The following is a 10,076-nucleotide window of genomic DNA, read 5'->3' as shown; positions in this document are numbered from 1 at the left end:
GTTGGCATGCATTATTTACAACCCGGCCAGGTGTCCCCTGTTGAGTGACTTCAGTGAAGACCCTTCACTTCTCACTCAGCTTGATGGCCTGCCTTCTTCCTGGTGCTGTCTCCCCCGCCTCTGGCCCGGCTCTGGGCACCTGAGTGGTGTCCAGGGTCACATCCGCTCCCACACAACTCCCTGGTCTGTTTTCCTGCCTTGAAACAAGGTTGGATCCTCCGGAAGCTCCCTGGCCACTAGGTAGCCCTGGTGGCACCGCCTGTGGGTGACTGAGCTCACCATCCCCCAAAGTCCCATGAGTGAGGGGCTGAGGTCCGGGGTGCGCTGGCCGTGGCTGCACATACGTGTTTCTGGAGAAGCGTGTTGTGTGCAGGAGGCCGTGATGACGATCATCTTAACCAGAGAGCACTTCCCAGGACGTGTGAAGGCACACCTGCAGCCTGGCGGTGCCTGCTGTGAGCAGGAGCCATGGTGTCCGGGACCCCCGAGCCCGGCCCTGCAGAGGGGTAACACGTGGGCGCGGGCCGCTCTGCCGGCTGAGCTCCGTCTCAGTCTCCCGGGATCCCCGAGCCTAGCCCTTGAGGGGGAAAGTGTGGGATGCAGGCCTTGCGTTCTTCCTGCAGGGGTTAAGCTCTGCTTTTAGTCTCCAGAGATCAAAGCTCCAACGTCTCCGAGGCCTCTGCTGCCTGTGGGCTGGGTCATGGGGTCAGACCCTGCGTCTCGGGGTCAGGCCCTGGTTGGGTGCCTCATTTTCTGCCCTGGATCTCCCTGGCACCTGTGGGCTCTGGGCAGCACCATGGACAGCGGTCGGAGCCGCCTGCCTCCCTGGAAGTACCTTCTGGTGGAGGTTCCTGCTCAGGCCTACCGCTGGGCGGGCACTGTGTGCAGGGGCCCTGGAGGCAGGTACCAGCCTCCTCATCCCCTGGGGCTCCCGGCTGTGATCCCAGGCTCTCGCATGCCTGTCCACCTGTGGTCAGCTGGGGTTTTGGAAGGAGCGTCCCCGTCACCCAGGGGGTGCTTTGCTCCAGGACAGTGCTGTTGGGCCAACAGCGTGTGAGGAAACACAAGCCAGTGAGTGGGAGGTTGAGGCTGGGCAGCTGAGGGAGCAGAGTCGGCCTGACCAGCCCTGCCCTGCGGGAGGCCCCAAGGCCTGGAGGAGCCCCCTCCTCACCAGCCTCCCGCCCACCCCACTGCCTGCAACCCGCTGGCTCCTCCCTCATGCCTGTCCATCTGGACCAGGCCCAGAGGACCGGGGGGAGGCCAACCCCTGATCCCCACGGGCCTCAGGCAGCAGGGCTGGCACGCTGCCTGGAGGAAGCCAGCCTTCCTTCTGTCACTGACGGTGCCCGGAGCGGTGACTCCTCAGGGAGGCTGGAGGCCGCAGGAGGCCGCCTCTGTGGACGGAGGGGGACACATCCCCATCCACCTGCCTTCCCCTGGGGAGGATTGAGACCGGAATCCGCCACATCAGATCAGAGTCCTTGGACCCCACACTGAGGACCAGGCATTTCTTGAGCTTATAAGCCAAGACTGGGGCAAAGCGGATGGCGGGAGACCCCAAGACGGGAGCTGGCCATCCTCGTGGGGTAAGCCACCCACTCGCATGGTGTCCACATGCCTGCACTCCCCACTCACCATCTACTGTGGCCCTTCTGCGGCCAACAGGGGGTCAGCCGGGGGGACTGGTCAGGCCCAGACAGAGGTGCCCACAGCCCTGGACAGAGCCCGGCATCTCGGCTCCAGGGTCAAGCGTGAGGATGAGGTTGGGATTGGACACCTTGGCCACCTCCGGCCTGAAATTACTGAGGCAGTAGGTCAGGGGCAGAACCCCTGCCTTTTCACTGAAGGTTGAAGTTCTCCAGGCTCAGGGGCCAGTGGTGAGGGTCCCCCGGGGACCCCCTTGGCCCGCCCCTCCCCCGCTGCCGGTGATGCGTCCCCGGGGGCGGGGCCGCCTTTATGATGCGTCCGGGGCCACTGTTAGTGTTGCCAGGAGGCCAGTCTCTCATTTGGGCCTGGGCTGAGTGAGAGGCACCTGTGCGTCCCCAGCTCACCCAGGACCTGAGAACGGAGAGGAGGAGAGTGTGCCCGAGGAGAGAGTGCTCTGAGTGCTTGTTGTGGCTGCGCCTTCTGGCTGCGAGGGAGGTGGGTGCCTCACCCTCCGTCGGCTCTGCCCAGGCCCTCGAAGGGGGCCTCCTGGACATCCATCTGCAGAGAGTCCAGGGCCATCAGGACATGAGCAGACCTGGGTTCAGGAGTGGCCCAGGTCTGCGCTGCATTCAGAGCTCGTGGTGGTGCCCGGACGCCTCTTCCGGGGAGGACAGGAGCAGTGTGGATCGGGGAGGGGAAGGGGCCCTGTCCACACTGCCGACAGGCTGGGGGGAGACCTTGGATAGCCCTGCCGCCTGCCCCCCTGGTCACTACGGACAGCTTGGCAGAGGTGGCTCGCGCCCGCGTATCTCAGTGGTGCTCGTGTTGGACGACGCCTCACAGGTCAACCCAGCACCAAACAGACCAGTGCCTCAGGGATGATGGAAAACCAGACGCAAGAACCAAAATAGAGCAGAAATGGGTCCCGGGCACTGTCACACCCCACATGGCCAGTGTACCCAGCCCGACCCAGCGGTCTGTCCCCTGGTGATGTCAGGATGTCCCGAGGGAGTGGCCCCAGGACAGGTGTGAAGGGCAGAGGCAGCTGTGGGGTGGGAGAGAGGGGCTAAGGGCCCAGGACCGGGAACTCGTCTAGGAGAGCCTGAGCCGTGAGGAACGAGCCCAGAAACCTGAGAAGGTTGCACCTGGGATGAGAGGTGTGTGTGTGTGCCCGTGTGTGTGATGTATGTGTGACGTGTGTGTGTCCTGTGTGTCCTGTGTGGTTTGTGTGTCCTGTGTGGTGTGTGTCCTGTGTGTCCTGTGTGGTTTGTGTGTCCTGTGTGGTGAGTGTGTCCTGTGTGGTTTGTGTGTCCTGTGTGGTGAGTGTGTCCTGTGTGGTGAGTGTGTCCTGTGTGGTTTGTGTGTCCTGTGTGGTGAGTGTGTCCTGTGTGGTTTGTGTGTCCTGTGTGGTGAGTGTGTCCTGTGTGGTGTGTGTGTCCTGTGTGGTGTGTGTCCTGTGTGGTGTGTGTGTCCTGTGTGGTGTGTGTCCTGTGTGGTGTGTCCTGTGTGGTGAATGGGGTGTGTCCTGTGTGGTGTGTGTGTCCTGTGTGGTGAGTGTCCTGTGTGTCCTGTGTGGTGAGTGTGGTGTGTGTCCTGTGTGGTGAGTGTGGTGTGTGTCCTGTGTGATGTGTGTGTCCTGTGTGGTGAGTGTGGTGTGTGTCCTGTGTGGTGAGTGTGTTGTGTGTCCTGTGTGGTGTGTGTCCTGTGTGTTGTGTGTGTTGTGTGTCCTGTGTGGTGAGTGTGTTGTGTGTCCTGTGTGGTGTGTGTCCTGTGTGGTGTGTGTGTCCTGTGTGGTGAGTGTGATGTGTGTCCTGTGTGGTGAGTGTGGTGTGTGTCCTGTGTGGTGTGTGTCCTGTGTGGTGTGTGTCCTGTGTAGTGAGTGTGTTGTGTGTCCTGTGTGGTGTGTGTGTCCTGTGTGGTGTGTGTCCTGTGTGGTGAGTGTGTTGTGTGTCCTGTGTGGTGTGTGTCCTGTGTGGTATGTGTCCTGTGTGGTGAGTGTGTTGTGTGTCCTGTGTGGTGTGTGTGTCCTGTGTGGTGAGTGTCCTGTGTGTCCTGTGTGGTGAGTGTGGTGTGTGTCCTGTGTGGTGAGTGTGGTGTGTGTCCTGTGTGGTGTGTGTGTCCTGTGTGGTGTGCGTGGTGTGAGGTGTGTGTGGCGTGTGTTGTGTCCACGTGCAGCAGCACTGTGTCTCAGCATGGGTGAGACAAGAGATCCTGTCCCCACAGCAGCTGTTGGGCCCGCCGAGTTCCAGCTCCTCCTGCGGCGGGGGCGGTGATAGGGGGCGGTGATAGGGGACGGTGATGGGGGGGCGGTGATGGCGGCGGTGATGGCGGCGGTGGTGGCCGTGGACTGCCACCCGCCCCGGGTGCTTGGCTGAGCCTCCTCTTAGCGCGCCTGGCAGGCAGGGCGTGGAGTCGAGACCTGTGGAGGATGAGCCATGGCCAGTCAGGGTCGGAGTTGGACAGCAGGGCAGGGTGCCCGTGAGTGTCCCCGGAGGAGGGGGGGCACGGCCGTGGTGCACCGAGGCGGACGAGCTCTCCCAACCCCGGGGCCCTGACCCCCTCTTGCCCTGACCCCCGGGGCCCCTGCTCCCCGGAGGGTGCTGCCCAGGAGGGGCAGGGGCGAGAGGTCCAGCCCTCCCAGCCCGTCCGCCCTCCCCAGGTCCCCAGCATCAGAACCAGTGCAGGGACCCCCGATGTCCCAGCACAGAGCCGAGAGGAAGGTCTGCAGCCACAGCCGGCCAGGTCTGCCTGCGGGCACCCTGGGTCGGTGAGGGTGGCTGGGCTCCCCGCGTCCCAGCATGGCCAGCGTTGTGGGCTCCGGGTTTCACGCAGACACACTGCCTCCCCCCGCGGCCTGGATGTGAGGTGCCCGGTGTTTCGGGGTGCGTCTCGGATCTGAAAAGGTGAGCAGGTGCCCCTGCGTGCCCCGAGGCCTCTCCTTCTGTCCCTCCTGCGTGACAGCCTGGCTGCTCATCTCAGGACAGGAGACTCAGCACTTGAACTCAATAAGTGCCAGTTACATCGCGTCATAGGTGATGCCATTGTTTTCTTCTAGGACACTGAGGACTCTGTCCTCGGAGCTCCCATCTTCACCACTGTAGGTTATTTCTCTTTTCCCTGCTTGGTTCTTGGAATGTGAGTTAGGGCTGAAGTTTTCAATCTCCTTGCAATACACACATGCTTCCCTTTTTTCTTTGTTTCTTCTCTTACACCCTCTTCCTTTTCCTTGCCTGGAAACCCTAACAGACCAACGTCGTGTTGTGTCTCCAGCTTTGTGGTCTGTGAAGTTTAGTCTCATAACCATCACCTCCCCATACCTCTGTTCCAAGACCTGCAGGAATCCTTGATGCGACCTTCCGCGTGCCTACTGTGTGGTGTGAGATGTCAGCCCTTCCATTCCATGTTTCTATCTGGGAATCATGTTTCAGCTCCATGCCTGTCCCTCAGGGTTCTAATTCCCAGGTACCTCGGTCCTGTTGTACAAGTGTGCTGTTCGATTCACGGGAGCCCTGCAAACTCGGGGCCGCTGTGGCCTCTGTCTGCATGGCGTCTCATCCGAGGACCTGGGTGGACGGCCCGCAGAGGCAGCAGCTGAGCTCTGCCCTTAGGACGTCCCCCCGCCCCGGGGAGTCCAGCTCACACAAGAGTCGGAATAGTTTTCAATGTTTCTGTCTCTCCCTAAAGTAGCCAGCTCCTGTCAGCTACACTTGCTGTGTGTTTCTTTCTGAAGAGACCGTGGAGGCTGTGCACAGAGTCTTCTAAACTCCCCCAAGTTCCACCTGTAGCAACTGTTAACAGTGTCGCCCTCCGACACCGCAAACACCCCATGGCCTCCCAGGACATATCCCTACCGTCCCTGGTGGACCTGCCCAGCAGACGGCCCGGTTCCCTCCCACCCCTGGGCCAGGACCCTGGCTGTGAGGCGCTCCTGCCCTGGGGAAAGGCAGGGTTTCTGGTGGGAGAAAGCTTCTGACTGCCCTGGCTCCAGCTGCCTTTTGCTTCTGCTCTGGGCTTTCCCAGGGATGTGGATCTCTTCTTCACGTGGGCCACCCACATCCGTGGATTTTCTGATGAGGTGCATGCGTTTGTAAAGTGACCAGCAGACCGTCACTATAGGTGGCCTGCCAACCATGAGGGACTGGTAACTGCCCGCCCTGGGGTCCCGGCAGAGGTGAGGGTGCCCGGGGACCACACACACACTGAAACTGCTTGCTGAGCTGTGGACAGGCGCCCACGGCCCCCTGTGCCCCCTGCTGTCTTGCAGATGGCCTTCTGCACCAGGAGGTCGAGGCAGGTCCTCCCAGAAGCTGCGTCCAGTAGGAGCACGCAGGTGTTGCCGCCCCGCCTGTCCAGGGTGAATGGCTGGTCGCGGCCCTTGCATCCCTTCCAGATCGTGGCCTGGACCGTGTTCCTGATTCTGGCCTTCACGACCTTCGGGGTCTTCATCCCCCTTCTGCCATGCGACTGGAGATACATCGCCTACAGTGTATCCTTTTCCGGGGGTGGGGGGGCAGCGCTGTGGTCTAAGTTGGGAGGGGCTTCCTGAGGGGCCTCCAGCGGGCCTAGCTCCACCCGCAGGGGTGGTCAGACCTGCCTGTGCTCCGGCTCCCATGGTTCAGCCATGGTTCACCCCCACCGTCCGCACCAGAAACCCCACAGCTGCCTGCCAGTGGCTGCTGGATTGGGGTCCCAGCTGCCAGTGCCCACCTGTGCTGGGAAGGGGGAGTGCACCCGGCTGGCAGCAGGGGCGAGAGGGTCCTGGGTGGGCAGAGACTCCAGGAGGGGAGGAGCTGCAGACAGGCTGCAGGCTGCCCTGACCCTGGCTACACAGCCAGTCTGTGCTGTCCAAGAGGAACGGCGTGTGTGTGCATGTGTGTGTTGTCTCTGTGTGTGTGTGTGTGTGTGTGTGTGTGTGTGCGTGCATCTGTGTGTGTGCTAGTATTCACTTTCTCCATCTGTCTGGATGCACTGGGTCTTAGTTGTGGCTCTCAGGATCTTTAGTTGCGGCATGTGGGCTCTACTTCCCTGACTGGAGCATGAACCTGGGCCCCTTGCATTGGGAGTGCAGAGTCTTACCCACTGGACCACCAGGGGAGCCCCGGGAATGGTGTGTTTTAATGAGGAAGGACTTGAGGTGCTCACATGCCCCCCTCAGTGTCAGGTGCATGGAGTCCCCCTCACCACACCTTCCCACTGAGGCGCTGATGTCTGTGACCCCCAGAGTGGCCTTGTTCTGGGCACAAGACATCTGATCCCTTGGGTGGGCGTCAGGGTGGTGTGGGGCTCTGCCAGGAACCCTGGCCCCCACCCCAAGGGTCCCTGCACATTAGAGCCAGTGGACAGGCTGTGTGTCAGTCACTTCAGTCGTGTCCAACTCTGCAATCCCATGGACTGTAGCCCAGCAGGCTCCTCTGTCCGTGGGATTCTCCAGGTGAGAACACTGGAGTGGGTTGCCATTTCCTTCTCTAAGGGATCTTCCCAACCACGTCTCTTAGGTCCCCTGCATTGGCAGGCGGGTTCTTTACCACTAGCGCCACCTGGGAAGCCCCGTGGACAGGCCGGGCTGCTGTGAAGTGGGGTGTTTGCGCCTGCGCCTTCACTCTGCAGTGAGCAAACGGGCTACGCTGCCCGCCCGCCAGGAGTCGGTGGCCAGGTGGCTGAGGTGGTGGGCAGCTGGGTGGGAGGAGGCAGGGCAGGAAGGGCCCTCGCAGGCTCACGAAGGTGCCCGAGCCCTGAGCTCAGCATCTTTCAGCTTTGAAAAAGCAGGGAGGGCAAAGTGACGGACCCCAAGTACCAGGTGCTGATTAAGACTGCTTGCGTCATGTCTCACACATGCTGAGTGTCTTTAAACCCCCTCCACATGATGAAGTGTCCCTGGAATGCCCACTCTGCATCTAACAAAGATGTCTGTTTCCACACCATTCTGTTTTTTCACCTTAAAAGTCCCTGGGAAGTTACCACGTGTTCCCCAATACCAAGGTTGGCATTTGCTGATTTCTAAAGTCCTTTTGCAGATGTGGGGCAGCACTGAGCCCCAAAGTCACCCTGCGCCCCCGCCCAGCCTCCATCAGCCAGAGAAACCAGGGCATCTGTGTGGGCATCTCTTCCCTCAGATGAGGCCTGTCTGTCCCTGCCCCTGAGTTAGCAGAGACTTCTTTGTGGTAAGACTTGCCGTGATCAATTTCCTCAGTAGAAAAAGGGCTTTTCAGCTTCCTCTGTTTCCTCTTGTCTGTTTTGGCAAAAAGTTGTGCTTTTTAGGAAATTTGAGTATGTCGTCTGGATTGTCACATTTCTTGGAATAAAGCTATTTGCACTATTTTCTGTTATCCAGCCAGTGTCTGTAGGATCTGTAGTGATGTCACCAGTGATCCATCTTCCTAGGGTTTATCACTTTTATCAGGCGTCTCCATGTTATTCAGAGGATTTGCTTTTGGACTTATTGATTTTCCCTGTTTACTTTTTCTGAATTTCTGCTTTTATTGTTGCTATTTCCTTTCAATGTGCCAGCTTTAATTGCTCTTTTTCTACCTTCTTAATGTGGAAACTTCGGTCATTGGTTTTAGACCTTTTTTTCTTTTCATCATATCTGAAGCTGTAAGTTTACCTCTAGGTATGTGTGCACACAGACCCACAAACACACACACATACACAAGTATACATATAATGCACAAGTGACCCGCTGGCCACACGTATGGACACCCACAGTGTTACACACGCTGAGGCACAGATGAACAGGACGGAAGTGAGAGGCCTGAGATGTCTGGGGGGGCCGTGCCCCTGCAAAGCTTCCGGGACCCATCCCGGCTCTGCGGGCCTCAGGCATCTGCTGGCTTCAGATCTAGCCACCTCCATGTCCTCACAGCGTCTTGTGTGTTGAGTCCTGGGCTGCTTTTCTTGTAAGGACACTAGTCCCGTGAAGTCAGGACACATCACAAGGACCTCAGCCTAACTTGGTCATCTGCAAAGACCCCACTCACAGGTAAAATCATGACAGTTCCTGGGGCTGGGACTTGAGAGCCTCTCAGGGACACAGCTCCACCTCGCCTGTGTTCAGTCGCTCAGTTGTGTCCAACTCATTGTGACCCCATGGACTGCACACACAGGCTTCCCTGTCCTTCACTGTCTCCAGAGCTTGTTCAAACTTATGTCCATTGAGTCGGTGATGCCATCTAACCATCTCATCCTCTGACGTCCCTTTCTCCTCCTGCCTTTAACTTTTCCCAGCATCAGGGTCTTTTCCAGTGAGTCAGCTCTTTGCATAAGGTGGCCAAAGTATCAGAGCTTCAGCTTCAACATCAGTCCTTCCAATGAATATTCAGGACTGATTTCCTTTAGGATGGACTGGTTTGATCTCCTTGCTGTCCAAGGGACTCTCAAGAGTCTTCTGCAACACCATTTCGAAAGCATCAATTCTTTGGCACTCAGCTTTCTTTATAGTCCAACTCTCACATCCATACATGACCACTGGAAAAACCATAGCTTTGACTAGACGGACCTTTGTCAGCAGAATGTCGTCTCTGCTTTTTAATAAGCTATCTAGTTTTGTCATAGCTTTGTGCTGGGCTATAATCCAGTCTCTTTGTTCTCTTTTGACCCAAAACTTAGCTGAGCGTTGGCCCGGGGAGTCTTTGCAAGGGACACATGTGCCCTGTTCAGCAGCCCCCGTGAGTGCTCACCTGCTCTGTGCTGGCACGGAGCCCCAGGTGGGCCGTCCTTTCTCCCCCGCCCCTGTGGCCCCTGCCCCTGGGTGGCTCAGCACCCAGTCTCTGTGAGCCCCTCCTGCCTGTCCCAGGCCGAGGATGCAGGGTGGCCTTCCTGGCTGTCCAGAGCTCAGACTGCCCGCAGGACATGTTTTCTGGTCAAGTCTCCTGCTGCCCAGACCTGCCCTGTGGCAGTGAAGTCCCAGAAGGGCACTTGAGTGCCGCGCTCTGGCCACGGGGGGGCGCCGGTGCCCCTTGGCACCTGCAGGGACCCAGGAGCAGAGCTGACGGAGGTCCCAGGCCCAGGGTCAGGGCTGTGGAGCTTCCGGAAGTCGGGCAGCACCCCACAGGCCCCCTGGAGACGGGGGGGGGGGGGGGGGGGAGGGGTCAGCAAGTTGGACCCTGGCCGCCCTGCGAGTGCGGGAGGGGCAGGAGGGGCGGGGGTCCTCTGGGACCCAGGCCGTGAGGGGGTGCTCCAGTGTGGGCCCCGCCCCCAGCCCAGGACCAGCACAGCAGCCGGGGGCCAGGGCGGGTGTCCGGGCCGCGCCCAGGCTGTTTGTTTACTGACTGCAGATAGTTGCCAGGGGAGCCGCGTCCGCGTCCTGGAGCTCGGGTCCTGTTTGCTGGGAGTGAGACGCCAGGCCAGGCTCTCTGTATTATTAACCTGAACCTAAGACTCTGGGAGATAAAATTACATCTGAAAGTGAAAGCCAGCAGCTGGAGGGTGTG

At 59.4% G+C, this 10,076-nt stretch overlaps 1 protein-coding gene across 1 annotated transcript in view; it reads left to right on the top strand.

The window, feature by feature from the left end:
- The first annotated feature begins 3,959 nt into the window (after positions 1-3,959).
- Positions 3,960-10,076, top strand: part of LOC122454316 (protein S-acyltransferase 21-like) — a 38,540-nt gene continuing 32,423 nt past the window's right edge. The window contains exons 1-3 of the mRNA XM_043488692.1: positions 3,960-4,010; positions 4,307-4,414; positions 5,912-6,133. Of these exons, the coding sequence (XP_043344627.1) occupies positions 3,960-4,010; positions 4,307-4,414; positions 5,912-6,133 (381 nt within the window). The remainder of the gene's footprint in view (positions 4,011-4,306; positions 4,415-5,911; positions 6,134-10,076) is intronic.

This window comes from Cervus canadensis, chromosome 16 (assembly GCF_019320065.1).
Source record: "Cervus canadensis isolate Bull #8, Minnesota chromosome 16, ASM1932006v1, whole genome shotgun sequence".
Classification (NCBI taxonomy): Eukaryota; Metazoa; Chordata; class Mammalia; order Artiodactyla; family Cervidae; genus Cervus; species Cervus canadensis.
The sequence above is the reverse complement of the archived record's forward strand: the minus strand, read 5'-3'. Positions and strand labels throughout refer to the sequence as shown.